The 19853-nt window shown below is 43.8% G+C and overlaps 1 protein-coding gene across 1 annotated transcript; it reads right to left on the bottom strand.

Annotated features, from left to right (window-relative positions):
- Nucleotides 1–15087: 15087 nt before the first annotated feature.
- LOC123090173 (uncharacterized) lies at nt 15088–15893 on the bottom strand. The gene is made up of 2 exons (XM_044511592.1): nt 15813–15893; nt 15088–15720 (listed from the first exon to the last, which is right to left on the bottom strand). The coding sequence occupies exons 1-2, from the start codon at nt 15891–15893 to the stop codon at nt 15088–15090; spliced, it is 714 nt and encodes a 237-aa protein (XP_044367527.1).
- Between the last annotated feature and the right edge of the window lie 3960 nt (nt 15894–19853).

The raw sequence follows: 19853 nt of genomic DNA, 5'->3' as shown, positions 1-19853 counted from the left end.
TTGCACCACAACTCATGGTGAGAAGGGGCAATGCACTATACCGAAGAGGCTAGCAAATTACAGAAAGGTAAGAGTGTGTATAATCCATGGACTCACATTAGTCATAAAGAACTCACATACTTATTGCAAGAGTTTATTAGCCCTCAAAGCAAAGTACTACTAAGCATGCTCCTAGGGGGATAGATTGGTAGGAAAAGACCATTGCTCGTCCCCGACCGCCACTCATTAGGGAAACAATCAATAATAAATCGTGCTCCAATTTCATAGCATAATGAGAGACCATACATGCATGATTCGGGAATCACAAACCTTAACACCAATATTCTTACCAAACCACAATTACTCACTAGCATAATTGCATAGTACCACCTTTATGTCACAAAACTATTGCAAGGAATCAAACTTATCATATTCAGTGAACTACATGAAAGTTTTTATTATATCCCTCTTGAATACCCATCATATTAGGACTAAATTCATAACCCAAGAAAATTACCATACTATTAAGACTCTCAAAATAATATAAGTGAAGCATGAGAGTTCATCAATTTCTTTAAAATATAACCACCACCGTGCTCTAAGAGATATAAGTGAAGCACTAGAGCAACTGCTTAGCTCAAAAGATATAAGTGAAGCTCAAAGAGTATTCTAATAAATTCATGAATAATGTGTTTCCCTATCAAAAAGGTGTCTTCATCAAGGATGATTGCGGTAAACTAAATATCAAATAAAGGAAAGACTCATATAATACATGATGCTCCAAGCAAAACTCATATCATGTAGTGAAATAAAAATATAGCCTCAAGTAATTTACCGATGGATTGTAGACAAAAGAGGGGATGCCATCCGGGGCATCCCCAAGCTTAGATGCTTGGTTATCCTTGAATATTACCTTGGGGTGCCTTGGGCATCCCCAAGCTTAGGCTCTTGCCAATCCTTATTTCTTAGCCCATCGAAACTTCACTCAAAACTTGAAAACTTCACAACACAAAACTCAACAAAAACTTGTGAGATCCATTAGTGTAATAAAGCAAATCACCACATTAGGTATTGTTGTAAACTCATACAATTTTATATTTGCATTATATATACTGTATTCTAACTTCACCATGGCTCATTCCCCCGATACAACCCATAGTTCATCAAAACAAGCAAACAACACAATGAAAACAAAATCTATCAAAAACAGAACAATCTATAGTAATCTGAACATTAGCCAAACTTCCATAACTTTAAAAATTCTAAAAAGTTAGGACAACGTGGAAAATTTGTATACCAATCTTGTGTGGAACTTTCAGAATTTTGTCGCGCTCAAGTGATATTAAGAATTTCCTGGACTGGACGCAAAAGTTTCTGTTTTTTTCACAGAATCAAATCAACAATCTTCCAAATCATCCCAAAGGTCTTACTTAGCACAAACACTAATGTAAACACAAGAACACCATAATAATAGAAGTATAATGGTATATTTATTGCAAAATAGAAGAAGAAAACAAGAAAAACAAAAAAAAACACATTGGGTTGCCTCCCAACAAGCGCTATCGTTTTACGCCCCTGGCTAGGCATATTACATAGACCTAAGTATTGACATCTTTGATTTACTTTTCCATATATGCGTTTTTATCGGGAGGTTTTTCAAATATAACATGAAACACATCATCCATAGAGATTTTAGCCTTAGCAAGTTGCCCGTCTTCAAATCCCCCTTGATTACCGAGGACAATCCAAGAATATTGTTGATTAATATCATTGAAAACTTGTTGGATCATAACTCAACAGAGGAACTTATTTTGTAAGGTTCTCATCAAAGATACAATCATTACGAAGCAAATAACTTAACAAATAATTATAAAGATTCTCATCTATCACCGGCTTTATAAAGATTCTCATCTATCACCGGCTTTTTAGGGTTCATACCATAAAAGTCAAAGATTTCCCTAGCTTCCCACACTATACGATCAAACTCATTCATAAGGACAAGAGTGGCTATCTTTTTAGCGCTAGGATCTTTTATAATAGGCAACTCATAAAACAATCTTTGCAAGGTAGGATGAGTACAAATAAATCTTCTCTCAAGTTTAAGAACAAGTGCGGAAATAGGTTTTGCATAAGTTTTAGTTCTTTTAAGTATAAGAGCATCATCACAAGTCAAATTTCCAACGTAATTAAAGAAATCTTGGATGCCACTTTTTCCTATAACATTCCCTTTTCCCAAGAAAAAAGTTTAGCGTCAAGATTAGTGGAACTTCCAATTTTAGTAGTTCAACCGTCATCTATTTCTGCCATACCAAATTCACTTGTGCTAAAAGTCTCAAGGCAAGCAAACAAAAGATCAAACAAGAAAAAGGCAATCAGAAAGAAGGCAAATAAAAAGGCAAATGTTTTTTGTATTTTTCTGAAAACATTTTAGAAGCGGGGGAGAGGAAAACGAGTATGTAAATGCAAGAGATGAGAGTTTATGATAGGTACTTGGTAGGCTTCATGTAGATCCTCCCCAGCAATGGCGCCAGAAATTCTTTCTGCTACTTCTTGAGCTTGCATTGGTTTTTCCCTTGAAGAGGAAAGGGTGATGCAGAAAAGTAGAGATAAGTATTTCCCTCAGTTGAGAACCAAGGTATCAATCCAGTAGGAGGAACACACAAGTCTCCAATACTTGTACCTGCACAAACAAACAAATACTTGCACCCAACGTGATAAAGGGGTTGTCAATCCCTTCACAGTTACTTGCAAGGATGAGATCCGATAGTGATAGATATAAGAGATAAGTAAAAGTGCAAAATAAATTTAAGTACATTGTCTTTTTGATTTTGTAGATCTGAAAATAATATGATAAAATATAGATCCGGGGCCATAGTTTTCACTAGAGGCTTCTCTCTTGAAAGAAAGCATATGGTGGGTAAACAAATTACTGTTGAGCAATTGATAGAAAAGCGCATAGTTATGATGATATCCAAGGCAATGATCATTGATACGTCTCCAACGTATCTATAATTTTTGATTGTTCCATGCTATTATATTATCTGTTTTGGATGATTTATATGCATTAATATGCTATTTTATATTTTTTGGGACTAACCTATTAACCTAGAGCCCAGTGCCAGTTCCTGTTTTTCCCTGTTTTTGAGTTTCACAGAATAGGAATACCAAACGGAATGAAACCTTCGCGATGATTTTTCTTAGACTAGAAGTCAACCAGGAGATTTGGAGATGAAGTCGGAGGAGCCACGAGGCGGCCACAAGGACGGAGGGCGCGCCCAGGGGGTAGGGTGCGCCCCCCACCCTTGTGGGCCCCCGTGACCCTCCTGACCTAATTCTTTTGCCTATATATTCCCATATATCCCCAAACCAACATACGCATCCACGAAAACACTTTTCCGCCACCGCAACCTTCTGTACCCATGAGATCCCATCTAGGGGCCTTTTCTGGCGTCCTGCCGGAGGGGGATTCGATCATGGAGGGTTTCTACATCAACACCATTGCCCTTCCGATGAAGCGTGAGTAGTTTACCACAGACCTACGGGTCCATAGCTAGTAGCTACATGACTTCTTCTCTCTCTTTGATTCTCAATACCATGTTCTCTTTGATGTTCTTGTTGATCTATTCGATGTAATACCTTTGTTGTGGTGTGTTTGCCGAGATCCGATGAATTGTGGATTTATGATCAGCTTATCTATGAATATTATTTGAATCTTCTCTGAATTCTTATATGCATGATTTGATATCTTTGTAATTCTCTTCGAACTATCGATTTAGTTTGGCCAACTAGATTGGTTTGTTTGCAATGGGAGAAGTGCTTAGCTTTGGGTTTAATCTTGCGGTGTCCTTTCCCAGTGACAGTAGGGGCAGCAAGGCACGTGTTGTATTGTTGCCATCGAGGATAAAAAGATGGAGTTTACATCATATTGTTTGAGTTTATTCCTCTACATCATGTCATCTTACTTAATGCATTACTCCGTTCTTTATGAATTTAATACTCTAGATGCATGCTGGATAGTGGTCGATGTGTGGAGTAATAGTAGTAGATACATGCAGGAGTCGGTCTACTTGACACAGACGTGATACCTATATTCATGATCACTGCCTTAGATATCGTCATAACTTTGAGCTTTTCTATCAATTGCTCGGTAGTAATTTGTTCACCCACCGTATTATTTGCTATCTTGAGAGAAGCCTCTAGTGAAACCTATGGCCCCGGGTCTATTTTCCATCATACAAGTTTCCGATTTACAATCTTAGATTCCTATCTACTATTCTTGCAATCTTTTACTTTCTGATCTGTAAACCAAAAATATTTACTTTATCGTTTATCTATCTCCATCAGATCTCACTTTTGCAAGTAACCGTGAAGGGATTCACAACCCCTTTAATCACGTTGGGTGCAAGTTTTTTTGATTGTTTGTGCAGGTATTCAGTGATTTGTGCGTTGTCTCCTATTAGATTGATACCTTGGTTCTCAAACTGAGGGAAATACTTATCTCTACTTTGCTTTATCACCCTTTCCTCTTCAGGGAAAAACCAACGAAAGCTCTAGAAGTAACAGGAAGAATTTCTGGCACTATTGTCGTGGAGATCTACACCAAGTCAAGACATACCAAGTACCCATCATAAACTCTCATCTCTTGCATTACATTATTCACCATTTGCCTCTCGTTTTCCTCTCCCCCACTTCTAAAATGATTTTCAGAAAAAGCACAAAAAGATTTGCCTTTTCTTCACCCCTCTTCCGTTTGTGTTCTTCGTTTGCTTTTTGTTTGCTCGTGCGTTAGATTGCTTGTCTTGCTTTCATAGCTAGTCCTCCCATTATGGTTACACTCCTAATAACAAGGTTCTTAATTTTAAACAAAGGGAGGGAGAACATTAAAAATATGCTTGGTATAGAATTTGCAATGCTCAGAATAGATCTACTCGAAAGCAATCTACTGTTGTTCTCCTTCGCAAATTTTATGTTGGTGTTACTCCTTGGAATAGGTATGTTCTTGATACTATTACTAGTGGGAATTTTATGGGGAGCCATACTTTTGATTCCTACAATGCTATGATAGATTTGTTAGGCCCGCCACCTCTTTTGATCAATGGAACTATTTTAACCTTGGAACATGTGATGCAAAGGTTGACATTATTGAGAATAAACTTGGTACCGTTGAGTTGATTGAAAATTTGGATAAAAAGATTCATAATCAGATTACTCAATATGGATCTAAGGTAGGAGTTACTTTAAAGAATCTTAAAGAAAAGGAACCAATAGTTAATGAAAAGATAGATCAAGATTCTGCTAGAATTGGTAAACTAGAGGACATTATTACCAACTTGGGTTCCGCTTTTTCCTCCGTTAAAACTACTCAAAATCTTCCTCCTTCTAAGACTGCCAAGTTTATTTACGTTCCTAAGAATAAGGATGAATCATCTAGTAAGGAAAATGAAGATCTCAAAACAATTAGTGTTCACCCAAATTTCCTAGATATTATTAAGGAACCATTTGCCACGAAAGAATTTCTTGATTTTTTTGCCTAGGAGTTTGATCATTGATAAAACCAAAGAATCTCCTAAGGATTACTCATGTGCAATTGAATAATTTCATACCAAATATGATTATACCTAGATCTATTCATGTTTTATGCCTAGCTAAGGGTGTTAAACAATAGCGCTTGTTGGGAGGCAACCCAATTTTATTTTTGTTCTTTGCTTTTTGCTCCTATTTTGCTTTGAGTAATTCATCTAGCCTCTGGTTAGATGTGGTTTTGTGTTTTAATTAGTGTTTGTGCCAAGTAAGACCTTAGCTTACAGTGATAGTTGTTTTGATCTTGCTGAGAAACAGAAACTTTTGCGCCCAGGAAAATAGTTTTCATAATTCACATAAGCGTGCTTTTGATCTGATTCTTTTTGCACTGGATTGGTACACAAATTTCCCAGGTTGTCTTAATTTTTCAGAATGTTTGGAGTTACATAAGTATTCGAGAGTTACAGATTGCTACAAACTGTTCTGTTTTTGATAGATTCCGTTTTCTATGTGTTGTTTGCTTATTTTGATGAATCTATGGGTAGTATCGAGGGGTATGAACCATGGAAAATCGAGAATACAGTAGGTATTACAACAATATAAATAAAGAATGAGTTCACAACAGTACCATAAAATTGGTGATTTATTTTCTTATATTAACGGAGCTTATGAGATTTTCTTTTGAGTTTTGTGTTGTGAAGATTTCATGTTTTGGGTAAGGATTTGATGGACTCTGGAATAAGGAGTGGCAAGAGCCTAAGCTTTGGGATGCCCAAGGCACATAAAGGTAATATTCAAGGGCAACCAAGAGCCTAAGCTTGGTGATGCCCCGGAAGGCATCCCCTCTTTCGCCTTCGTCTATCGGTAACTTTACTTGAGGCTATATTTTTATTGACCACATGATATGTGTTTTGCTTGGAGCATATTGTATGATTTGAGTCTTTGATTTTTAGTTTTCTGCAATCATCATTACTGTACACACCTTTTGAGAGGTACATGCATGAATTGTGATTTATTAGAATACTCTATGTGCTTCACTTATATCTTTTGAGCTAGGCAATATTGCTCTAGTGCTTCACTTATATCATTTTAGAGCAAAGTAGTGGTTTTATTTTATAGAAATTGTTGAACTCTCATGCTTCACTTATATTATTTTGAGAGTCTCTAAATAGCATGATAATTTTCTTTGGTTATAAATTTAGTCCAAATATGATAGGCATCCAAGAGGGATATAATAAATACTTTCATATAAAGTGCATTGAATACTATGAGAAGTTTGGTTCTTTATGATTGTTTTGAGATATGAAGATGGTGATATTAGAGTCATGCTAGTGGAGTAATTTTGAATTTGAGAAATACTTGTGTCGAGGTTTTTGATTCCCATGGCATGCACGTATGGTGAACCGTTATGTGATGAAGTCGGAGCCTGGTTTATTTTTTGATTGTCTTCCTTATGAGTGGCGGTCGGGGACGAGCGATGGACTTTTCCTACCAATCTATCCCCCTAGGAGCATGCGCGCAGTACTTTATTTTGACAACTAATAGATTTTTGCAATAAGTATGTGAGTTCTTTATGACTAATGTTGAGTCCATGGATTATACGCACTCTCACCCTTCCACCATTGCTAGCCTCTCTAGTACCGCGCAACTTTCGCTTGTACCATACACCCACCATATACCTTCCTCAAGACACCATACGTACATATTATGGCATTTCCATAACCATTCCGAGATATATTGCCATGCAACTTTCCACCGTTCCGTTTATTATGACACGCTTCATATTTGTCATATTGCTTTGCATGATCATGTAGTTGACATTGTAATTGTGGCAATACCACCATTCATAATTTTCATACATGTCACTCTTGAGTCATTGTCATATTTTGTTCTAAGTATCAAGTTGCAATTCTTTAGTTGTAAGTAAATAAAAGTGTGATGATCATCATTATTAGAAGATTGTCCAATGTGAGGAAAGGATGATGGAGACTATGATTCCCCCACAAGACGGGATGAGACTCCGGATGTAAAAAAAGATACCAAAAAAAGAGAAGGCCCAAAATAAATAAATAAATGACAGAAAAGAGAGAAGGGGCAATGTTACAATCCTTTTACCACACTTGTTCTTCAAAGTAGCACCATGATCTTCATGATAGAGAGTCTCCTATGTTGTCACCTTCATATACTAGTGGGAATTTTTCATTATAGAACTTGGCTTGTATATTCCAATGATGGGCTTCCTCAAATTACCCTAGGTCTTCGTGAGCAAGCGAGTTGGATGCACACCCAATTACTTTCTTTTTGAGCTTTCATAAACTTATAGCTCTAGTGCATCCGTTGCATGGAAATCCCTACTCACTCACATTGATATATATTGATGGGCATCTCCATAGACCGTTGATACGCCTAGTTGATGTGAGACTATCTCCCTCATTTTGTCTTCTCCACAACCACCATATTCTATTCCACCTATAGTGCTATGTCCATGGCTCATGCTCATGTATTGCGTGAAAGTTGAAAAAGTTTGAGAGCATCAAAAGTATGAAACAATTGATTGGCTTGTCATCGGGGTTGTGCATGATTTAAATATTATGTGTGATGAATATGGAGCATAGTCAGACTATATGATTTTGTAGGGATGAGCTTTCTTTGGCCATGTTATTTTGAGAAGACATAATTGCTTTGTTAGTATGCTTGAAGTATTATTGTTTTTATGTCAATATTAAACTTTTGTTTTGAATCTTATGGATCTGAACATTCATGCCACAATAAAGGAAATTACATGGATAAATATGTTAGGTAGCATTCCACATCAAAAATTCTGTTTTTATCATTTACCTACTCGAGGACGGGCAGGAATTAAGCTTGGGGATGCTTGATATGTCTCCGACGTATCTATAATCTTTTATTGTTCCATGCTATTATATTATCTATTTTGTATGTTTTTATGCATTACTATGCTATTTTATATTATTTTTGGGACTAACCTATTAACCTAGAGCCTAGTGCCAGTTCCTGTTTTTTTCCCTATTTTTGAGTTTCACAGAAAAGGAATACCAAACGGAGTCCAAACGGAATGAAACCTTCGTGATGAGTTTTCCTGGACCAGAAGACAACCAGGTGACTTGGAGAGGAACTCGAAGGAGCCATGAGGCGGCCATAAGGATGGAGGGCACGCTCAGGGGGGTAGGGCACGCCCCCACCCTTGTGCCCCCCCCTCCTGGCCTAGTTCTTTCACCTATATATTCCCATATATCCCCAAACCAATAGAGGCATCCACGAAAACACATTTCCGCCGGCGCAACCTTCTGTACCCATGAGATCCCATCTATGGGCCTTTTCCGGCATCCTGCCGGAGGCTGATTTGATCGCGGAGGGCATCTACATCAACACCATTGCCCTTCCGATGAAGCGTGAGTAGTTTACCACAGACCTACGGGTCCATAGCTTGTAGCTAGATGGCTTCTTCTCTCTTTTTGATTCTGAATACCATGTTCTCCTCCATGTTCTTGGAGATCTATTCCATGTAATACTTTTTTGTGTTGTATTTGCCGAGATTCGATGAATTGTGGATTTATGATCAGCTTATCTATGAATATTATTTGAATCTTCTCTCAATTATTATATGCATGATTTGATGTCTTTGTAATTCTCTTCGAACTATCGGTTTGGTTTGGCCAACTAGATTGGTTTTTGTTGCAATGGGTAAGTGCTTAGCTTTGGGTTCAGTTTTGCGGTGTCTTTTCCCAGTGACAGTAGGGGAAACAAGGCACGTATTATATTCTTGCCATCAAGGATAAAAAGATGGGGTTTAAATCATATTGCTTGAGTTTATTCCTCTACATTATGTCATCTTAGTTAATGCGTTACTCTGTTCTTTATGAACTTAATACTCTAGATGCATGCTGGATAGCGGTCGATGTGTGGTGTAATAGTAGTAGATGCAGGCAGGAGTCGATCTACTTGACACAGACGTGATTCCTATATTCATGATCATTGCCTTAGATATCATCATAACTTAGCGCTTTTCTATCAATTGCTCGACAATAATTTGTTCACCCACCGTATTATTTACTATGTTGAGAGAAGCCTCTAGTGAAACCTATGGCCCCCAGGTCTATTTTCCATCATACAAGTTTCTGATCTACAATCTTACTTTTGAATATACTATTCTTTCAATCTTTTACTTTTCGATCTATAAACCAAAAATACCAAAACTATTTACTTTATCGTTTATGTATCTCCATCAGATATCACTTTTGCAAGTAATAGTGAAGGGATTAACAACCCCTTTATCGCGTTGGGTGCAAGTTTGTTTGATTGTTTGTGCAGGTATTTGGTGATTTGTGCATTGTCTCCTACTGGATTGATACCTTGGTTCTCAAACTAAGGGAAATACTTATCTCTACTTTGCTGCATCACCCTTTCCTCTTCAAGGGAAAAACCAACACAAGCTTAAGAAGTAGCACCCCCTAAGCTTGTTGCCGCCTCGTGGCTCTTCTGGCCTCCTCCTGAAGCTTCCAGGGTGTCTTGTGGTCCAAGAAAAATCGTCAAAAAGTTTCGTTCCATTTGGACTCTGTTTGGTATTATTTTCTGTAAACACAAAAACAAGGAAAAACAACAACTAACACTGGGCACTAGATTAATTGGTTAGCCCAAAAAACTATATAAAATAGCATAATAATGCATATAAAACATCCAAGATTTATAGTATAATAGCATGGAACAATTAAAAATTGTAGATATGTTGGAGACGTATTAAGGAGGCTAAGGTGCAATGGCGAACTCAGACATGGCTATTTATAGCCAAGCCACTACAATGGCTAAGCACGGCCGCTCGCGCGAGCTGGCCATGGTCCTGGTGCTCGAGGGCCATGTGTAGTGATGGGGAAACATGCTAAGAGGGTTCATGCAGCGTGGAGGATCCATGGTTGCGCTCGATAGGGCTTGGGGAAAAAGCCGGGAGGAAGATGAGGACGGATGTGCACTGTGTCGCAGCGGAGCTCGCACGCTGAGTGAGACGGAGGATGGGAAGCGGGGTCCAAAGGGTGTGCGTGGATGGAGGAGGGGGAGGGCGATTAATGCTGTAGACATTGTGCGGTGGTGAGAGCTCGTGGTATGGATGGTGATTGAGGCCCTCGATGTCTAGAGCGCATCAAATGATATGCCAGCCGTATGGTCACCGCATGACCGTGGTGTTGCCACACGTTCTGGGCGCCCCAAGCATGTCTTGCTGGTTGGGCACTCCCCCAGTAGCTGCTAGGTACAAGGATACAACAAGATGAGCTAAAGATGAGACTCAACGAAGCTCAAACCCTAATCATTTAGCCTGATTTTTTCTGAGGATGATCATCCACTAAGGTGATCACTGTGGCATGGTTTTAGCTCAATTGGAAGGGTATAGTGTTATGCTCCCACTACAAGAATTCCCTCACTGGGTCAAGGATACAAGGATTCTGCTCGATCTGGTGTTCTAGAGGAAGAGAGACAGGGGATCGGGAGAGGAGAGCCGCCGCCTAGCCAATTACATCAATGCCGCCTCGCGTAGGAGGGGAACAAAGAGTACTTAACCTAGCGAGTGGTGTCCCAGACTTGGGCTGTTAGTCGGCTGTTGGGCCTGACTTGTCGACGGGGCCGTTCCAGCCCAACGGGTGCTGCAGTAGTGGTTGGGCCAGGGGAAGCCAGGGCCGTAACACCCCCTCCTCCTTGAGACACAGCTTGTCCCCAAGCTGGTGCCCGAGGAAAATGCTGCCGAAGCGCCTCTGCATCTTCCCATGTCACAAACTCCGGCGGCTGGTTGGTCCAGCGCACCAAAACCTGGGGCACTTCCGAGCAGCTGTGCTGCATAGTCTGGCGTTCCAGGATCTCCTCTGGAACCAGGCTTGCTGCCGCTGTAGCAGGGAGCTGGTCTTGGACTTGTTTAGTTGGCGGGAGAGCTTGACACAGCTGGGAAACATGGAAGACAGGGTCTATCGAGCTGGAGTCTGGGAGTTGCAGCTTGTACGCGACCGTGCCGACGCGTTGGAGAACCTTGTATGACCCGAAGTAGCGGAAAGCCAGCTTTTGATTGGAACGGGTAGCTACGGAGCGTTGCACGTATGGTTGAAGCCTGAGAAGACCCAATCATCGACAACAAACACCTGATCCGATCGACGCTTATCGGCAGAGTCCATGGCCTGGTGCGCTCGGAGAAGATGCTGGCGGATCAAGGCCTCCATCTGCGAGCGGTCTTGCAGCCAATCTGACAAGTCCCGGGAGGCACAGCGACAGGATCGACGATGCCGAAGTGTCGAGGCACGCACCCGTAGAGAACCTCGAAGGGAGTGGTGCCCAGAGCAGAGTGTGGTGAAGTATTGTACCAAAATTCAGCAAGGGGCAACCAGGCATACCATTTTGTAGGGCACGCATGGACAAAGCAGCGAAGGAAGGTCTCGAGGCATTGATTGACCCGCTCCGTTTGTCCGTCCATCTGCGGGTGGCGCGCCGTGCTCATCCGCAGCTTGGTATGAGTGAGGCGGAACATCTCCTTCCACAGGGCGCTCGTGAATTTGGGATCCTGGTCGAAGACTATGGACTCGGGCAATCCATGTAGCTTGTAGATGTGAGCCACAAACGCCTGCGCCACTTGGAAGGCAGTGAATGGGTGAGATAAGGCAATGAAGTGGGCATATCGAGAGAATTTGTCCACGACCACTAAGATGGAATTGTAGCCAGATGATTGGGGAAGACCCTCCACGAAATCCATCATGATCATTTTCCATGCTTGGTTGGGCACCGGCAGTGGCTCCAGGAGGCCGGGGTAACGGACACGCTCCAGCTTGGCTTGTTTTCATATCTGGCATGCCTCAATGAAGAGCTTGACATGGTGCTTCAGCCCAGGCTAGGTGAATAGGCGTCGAACCCGCTGGTAGGTTGCATTAAATCTTGAGTGGCCCCCAATTACTCCTGTGTGTAGAGCATCCAGTACCTGTTTCTGCAAGTCCACATTGTCACCCGGCCAAATGCGCCCATGTTGCCGAATGATGCCCTCCTGTAGTGTGAACCCATTAGGTTGCCTTGCTGTGTGGCCAAACGGGTCAGCAGGCGTTGAGCCCCGGGGTCGCCCTCGTATCCCTGCTGTACAACTTCGAGCCAGGCTGGTACTGTAGTGGTAATAGCTGCCAAATCACCCTGGGGGTCCTGGTACGCGCGAAAGGGCATCTGCAGCACGGTTGTCTGTCCCTTTTTTGTACATAATGCGGTAGCGCAGTCCCAACAGCTTAACCTTTATCTTCTGCTCCCACTGAGTAGCCAAGCGCCGACTTCAAGGTGAATGAGGCTCTGCTGGTCTGTATGCACAATAAACTCATCATTCTGGAGGTATGTTCGCTAGTGATCAACTGCCATCAAGATCGCCAAGCCTTCCTTTTCATACGTGCTCAACAGTCGGTTGCGTGGCCCCAATTCACGGCTTAAGTACCCGATCAGGTGCTTATCCTGGGAAAGTACTGCGCCAATGCCTTGATCCGATGCATCCATTTCCAGCTCGAAGGTTTTTGTGAAGTTGGGTAATGCCAGCACCGGTGCCGTAACCAGTGCCTGCTGAAGGGCACGGAAAGCACCGTACTGGAGGTCTGTCCAGCGAAACACGACACCTTTTTTGAGTAACTCTGTGAGGGGACGACTGATGACCGCGAATCCTCGAACAAACTTGTGGTAATACCCCACCAGGCCTAAGAATCCACTCACTTCTTTGATGTTGCTGGGCACCGACCATTGCTGAACGGCCAGGATGTTCTTGTGGTCTGTGCGGACACCTTCCCCACTGATTTCATGGCCCAAGTAGACCAATTTCGGCTGCACAAAAGAGCACTTGCTAAGCTTGACCTTCAGATTGTGTTTTTTCAAGAGTTGGAAGACTTGTTGGAGTAGGTTGAGATGTGAGTCCTCGTCTTCACTATGTATCAAGATGACGTCAATGAAAACAAGGACGCCCTTGCGAAGCAGTGGCGATAGGACAATGTTCATGCCGCCTTGAAATGTAGATGCCCCCCCATAACACCATAGGGCATGACCTTGAATTCAAAATGACCGTGCTGCATCTTGAATGCCGTTTTGTGCTCATCCTCAGGCCTCATGCGAATCTGATGGTAGCCCGCTCGCAGGTCCAAGCTTGTAAACAGCCGTGAGCCTGCCAACTCGTCCAAGAGTTCTTCAATGACTGGTAGCGGATAGAGATTCTTGATAGTCACCGCGTTGAGGTGCCGGTAATCGATGTAGAATCGCCAAGTGAGGTCTTTTTTCTGCACCAGCTAGACCGGGGATGCGAAAGGACTCACGCTCGGCTGAATGATGCCCTGTGCTAACATCTCGGCCACTTGCTTCTCTACTTCATCCTTCTGCGCTGGGCTGTACTGTATGGATGCAGATTCACTGGACGTGCCCCGGGAACTAGCGGAATATAGTGGTCAAAATATCTCTATGGTGGCAATACTTTTGGCTCTTCAAACAAGACTCCATACTGCTCGATGAGATTTCTAATCACCGCTGGTAATGGGGGCTGCTCCATGTCTTGCATAGCAGCACATAGCTGAACCACCCTAGTGACTGCATCTTTCTCGAGTAGATGGTGTAGTTCCACACCTGAGATGAGGTCACAGCGAGTAACATCAACTTGGGCACCGCAGAGATGCACTGGAACCCCGTTGTATTGGAAATACATCGTCTTCTCCAACCAATGCACTTGCATCGGACTGTGACACGCCAGCCAATCAATCCCTAGAATCACATCATAACACCCCAGGGGCAAGACCTTGAGGTCAGTGGTGAATTTGACCCCCTGGGAACGCCATCCGTAATTGGGTATCTCTTGATCACTGCAAAGAATGATGCCATTAGCAACACGCATAGACAGTGGGCGGCGCACGCTCTGGACCCCTTGCAGATGCTGAGCCAAGGACAAGCTGATGAAACTATGCGAGGATCCAGAATCCACCAGCATCAAAACCTCTCGGTCCTACACCCAGCTGTGCAGTCGCATTGTTGTAGGCGATTCGACCTTTTCGATGGCTTCCTTGGATAGAACACAACAGTCTACTTCACTTGGTGTAGATTCCCCTTGCCCTTGCTTAGCAGGTTAGCCTTGTAGCATTTCAAGAAGCTCTTCGACGACATGGAGTTGTACCATAGGGGCGCACCGGTGCTCACGACTCCACTGCTCGCCGCAGGTAAAATAGAGACCCTTGGCACGGTGATACGCACGGAGAGCCGCCAGCAAGTCATCATGAGAGGCGGTCTTGTTGTTGTTGTGGTCGCGGTGGTCCTCTCGCCACACCTCCGGTACCGCGACGCCTGGCTTCAGCGGGGGTGGCGGAAGCAATAGCGCCATGCGCGGTGTAGCGCGTCCACTCACTGGTAGCGAAGGTGGAAATGAGTGACGCCTATCATCCCACCAGAATGCGTCCACCACCTCTTCCTGCAAACATGCGAGATCCACAACAGTATCCAGAGTTTGGGGTCGATGTAAAACAACAGCTGCATGAATATCACGCTGCAAACCCTCCATGAATTGGGTAACAAAAAATGCAGGATTCCAAGAGGGATGATATGCTAAGAGATGATGCACGCTGCATATTCTGCCACTGTGCCCGTTTGTCTCAACCTATTAAACTGCCTTAACAGGTTCTGGAACTCCTCACGCCCAAATTGGGCGCAGATTGCAGTAGCAAAAAACCCCCAATCCTGATAATGCAAGTGAGCTTGGGAGGATTGGAGCCAGGTGAGTGCTCCATCTGTGAAATATATGGCAGCGAAGCTAACCCAAGTGTCAGGGCTAATAGTGCAGACGCGGAAGTAAGCTTCACATTTAAGACGCCAAGCCTTCGGGTTCGTCCCGTCGAAAATAGGGAAATCGAACCGCGGCGGTGGTGGAAAACAGTGATACCCCCGGTCCCTAGAGAACGATTGCTCACCGTACGGAAGGAAATTGGACGTACCAGTGGCCGGAGGCAATCGTGGGGTGTGAATTTCACCCACCGATTTCCCCCAAATTTCATGTGCAGCACCGTGGCCACCGGGCCCGTGACTGCCGTCACCGCGAGCGTGTGGCTGCTCGCCTGGTCGAGGGAGGGGCGAGCTGGCCATGGCCGGAAGCAGAGGCGGCAGGTCGGAGAGGCAGATCAAGGGTGCCGTCTCCTTCGGCAGCACCGGATCAGGCGTCTGATCGGACACTGGGCGCGGTGCCTGGATGTGTTGGCAGAGATCGATCACCTCTGCATGTACTCATTGACGGATTGCTCGATTGCCGGGCGCCACCCTTGAAGCTCGAGACCCACGGGGTAGATCTTGCTAATCTGGGCGGACATGGCGCTGATTGCCGCTGTCAGGTCAGCCAGAGCCTTGTTGACCTCCTCCATGGCCATAAATTTGCCCCGCCATGTATAGATAATTGAAGGGAAGCGGCCGGCCAGATTGAAGCTGGTGAGAATTTTTTTGGGGGGATTGGAACGGCTCTGATGCCACTTGTTATGCTCCCACTACAAGAATTCCCTCACTGGGTCAAGGATACAAGGATTCTGCTCGATCTGGAGTTCTAGAGGAAGAAAGAAAGGGGATCGAGAGAGGAGAGCCGCCGCCTAGCCAATTACATCAACGCCGCCTCACATAGGAGGGGAACAGAGAGTACAAACCTAGCAAGTGGTGTCCCAGACTAGGGCCGTCAGCCGACTATTGGGCCTGACATGTCGACGGGGCCGTTCCAGCCCAACGGGCACTGCAGTAGTGGTTGGGCCAGGGGAAGCCGGGGCCGTAACATATAGCTAGCACTTTCTTTGAAAAGTGCCAATCTGGCCAGAAAATAGAAATGGAAGCTGTGCTCAAATAGATGATTGCATTAAGCTGAAATTTGATGGAGGATGATCATTTGGGCATAGGAAGGCACTGTGAAAATATCATACCATTTGAACAAATATAAATGGTACTTCCTTCACAATGCTTCCCACTAGACTAAAACTTAGGAAAATTATTGAAATTTTTTGGCTAGATAAAATGAGCTCAAATTTGGTGGAGGGAAGTTATATAGGTAGGATCATGTCCTGGTAAATTTTCAAAAATTATGGGGTAATATAAAATATAATTGCTTCACAAACTTAAATTATGACTAGAAACAAAGATTGGATGGTGTGTTCACCATGAGCATGGAATCTTGAATACTTTTCTATATCCAAGGTCCATATGGTTCAAAGGAATTTTGAGAATTTTGTGGGAATTTTGGGAATGACAGAATTGTAGGTTGCTTCACAACCTACGATAAATAGGGTTATTCCTTTAATACAAAAAGGAATATTCCCAAGAAAAAGAATTTGGGGTTGGGCTAAGATGGAAATGACATGATCTTGGGAAGGATCTGGGAGTGATGCATCACTTGGGAGAGGATAGAGAATCCTTGAAGAGCGAAGAGTCGGTCGACCTGGGGTCATATGATGTCGAACAACTATGATTTTTGCACCAATCAATAAAATGTATTTCGCATTTGTGCACCACTTCTGAGAAAGTATGTGGATCTTGAAGTAAGAATAAAGATGGTCATCGAAGCATTTGTCGAAATCCTGCGAATTTTGATTTGGCTTTGATTTTACTTTACTTGTCTTAAGAGGATTGTTTAGTGTTTAACCGCGAAAAGAGGATAATTTAGTGTTTACACACTTTATTTCTTAAGAGTAGATTGTTTACACGCTATATTTAGCAAACTCATCCAGGCTTCATGTGAATGTCAATGAAAATAAAGTAATTCAAGCTTGGCTATAAGCATAAATTATTTCATGCAGAATTCCCCTACCAGATACAAAATGGAACAATAATCAAAAGAAAATGCTGGAAACATAAGCACACAAAGAATGCAAGGAAACAAGATCAATTGAATGTGCTAAATATTTCCTACAAGTCTAGTTCATAGATGGCTGGTTCATGCTACATAGAATTAAATTCCGAACATGAGGAACCTACGGCAAACAAATCATTTCCGCGTCTTAGCCACTGGACTAGAACTCTTGTTATCTACTAGGCAGAGATGGTATGAGTCAAACCAAATTGTACTATTCGTTCATGGAACAACAAATCAGTTACAAATTTGACATTTTTACATAGGAAAAAAATCTCTTTGTGCCACTACCTAACTCGGATATTCAAAGGATGTCATCAGAATTTCACGGTTGTGCCACTAAGGAATGCGAATAAATGAGTTGTATGCCCATGTGTGTCGTCTCCCCTGTTGTCGTCGGGTTGGGCCTTGTTTTCATCTACTTTGACTCATTTACTCCTCTATGGGACCCACCACTTGTCATGTCAACCACATCAAGTGAAGACACTTTTGATTGTAGCATCCGTTACGGGACACACGGTCAATCGGATGGGACAACACAATTGTCGGGGGGATGGACCTCGGGCAGGCAACATAACCCCGATCCCTTTCAAAAAACATCGGGTCTAGCAGCGCTCCTCAAATCTGGCTTTCCCTTGGCCGGGTTGCCAGCGCAAACCGTCCAAGTCCCGCAAACCGGCCAAGTCAGCTGGCAGATACCGAACGGCTCCAGCAAGTCAAACCTTCACCAACAAACCATCATGGCTACAATGCGCCCTTCTTTACGCCAAGCCCGATGGGCGCGGCTGCCGTGCCGGCCAAGCCCCCGCCTAGGGCGGGTGATGTCTTGGAGGCGTGACCCTGTAGCAAGACGGTGCGGCTATCCCATGACGACCCACACGGTGTGCCTATAGTACCCAGCAGCCGGCCGTAGCTGCGCTCGGCGGGACCTGTACGGCCGACACCCGACGGACCCGACGAGACCCGCACCCGACGGACCCGGCAAACCCGGTGCCTCACTACCGGCTCCAAGACACTGACAACCTGGGCCCGTGCCCATGTAACTTTAGCATTGTAACCATGGGGGGTTGGCCTATAAAACCCCCCAGGAGGCCTCCATGCACGGGGTGACCATCAGTAGAACCACACATACATGCACCACACAGAGAAGAAGCAGCCTATGCACTGGCCTGCCTTCCTTCCTCCCCAAAACAACTATAGGAGCAAGCCTGTATAATCCACATATGAACCACACTCGTCAGGACTAGGGGTGTTATCTCTTCGGAGAACCTAGAACCTGGGTACGTCTTGTGTCTTGCACTCACTGTACCAACCTCGCCTCCGGAGCCCACCAGTTGCCTCTTGCCTATCCCTCTCTTTAGCCATCCCGTGGCATCTGCCATGCGCCCACCAAGACAATTGGCACCCATCGTGGGGCCGCTTGAGGTGTCGGCCGGACACACATTCCAGACGGGGCCCTTTATCGAACTCGGCGAGCTCGGCATGCACGGCCTGGTCCCTGCGCCTGGGGCGGTGCTGGCTGGTTTCGCTGCTCCGTCTGGTGCTCCCTTCGGCACGTTGTGCACCCCTGACGAGTACCCTAGCGGGGTGCTCGACATCACCGACTCGCCTGCCCCCCGTGGCGGCGACATCTCCGCAGACGTGACGGATCTCTACGTTCGGGTAGAGGTGCTCATCACTGACTCCGGCTCCACTTCATCCAACATTGTGCTACCTCTTGAGCTTGCGTTGGTTTTCCCTTTAAGAGGAATGGTTGATGCAGCGAAGTAGCGTAAGTATTTCCCTCAGTTTTTAGAACCAAGGTATCAATCCAGTAGGAGACGACACAAAAGTCACTGAATACCTGCACAAACAATCATGAACTTCCAACCAACGCGATGAAGGGGTTGTCAATCCCTTCACGGTCACTCGCAAAAGTGAGATCTGGTAGAGATAGATAAACGGTAAAGTAAATATTTTTTGGTATTTTTGGTTTATAGATTGGAAAGTAAAGACTGCAAAATAATAGATCGGAAACTAGCAAGATGTAAACGGGATTCAATATAATGGAAAAGAGACCTGGGGGCCATAGGTTTCACTAGTGGCTTCTCTCGAGATATCATAGATTACGGTGGGTGAACAAATTACTATTGAGCAACTGATAGAAAAGCACAAAGTTATGACGATATCTAAGGCAATGATCATGAATATAGGCATCACGTCCGTGTCAAGTAGACTGACTCCTGCCTGCATCTACTACTATTACTCCACACATCCACCGCTATCCAGCATGCATCTAGAGTATTAAGTTCATAAAGAACAGAGTAACACATTAAGTAAGATGACATGATGTAGAGGAATAAACTCAAGCAATATGATGTAAAACCCATCTTTTTATCCTCGATGGCAACAATACAATACGTGCCTTGCTGCCCCTATTGTCACTGGGAAAGGACACCACAAGATTGAACCCAAAGCTAAGCACTTCTCCCATTGCAAGAAAGACCAATCTAGTAGG

This window comes from Triticum aestivum, chromosome 4B, assembly GCF_018294505.1.
Source record: "Triticum aestivum cultivar Chinese Spring chromosome 4B, IWGSC CS RefSeq v2.1, whole genome shotgun sequence".
Taxonomy (NCBI): Eukaryota; Viridiplantae; Streptophyta; class Magnoliopsida; order Poales; family Poaceae; genus Triticum; species Triticum aestivum.
The sequence above is the reverse complement of the archived record's forward strand: the minus strand, read 5'-3'. Positions and strand labels throughout refer to the sequence as shown.

Coding starts and splice junctions, on each gene's coding strand:
- LOC123090173 (XM_044511592.1), bottom strand. CDS start 15,893: ATGGAGGAGGTCAACAAGGCTCTGGCTGACCTGACAGCGGCAATCAGC. Junction 15,721..15,812: donor AGATTAGCAAGATCTACCCC/GTGGGTCTCGAG, acceptor CAACACATCCAG/GCACCGCGCCCAGTGTCCGA.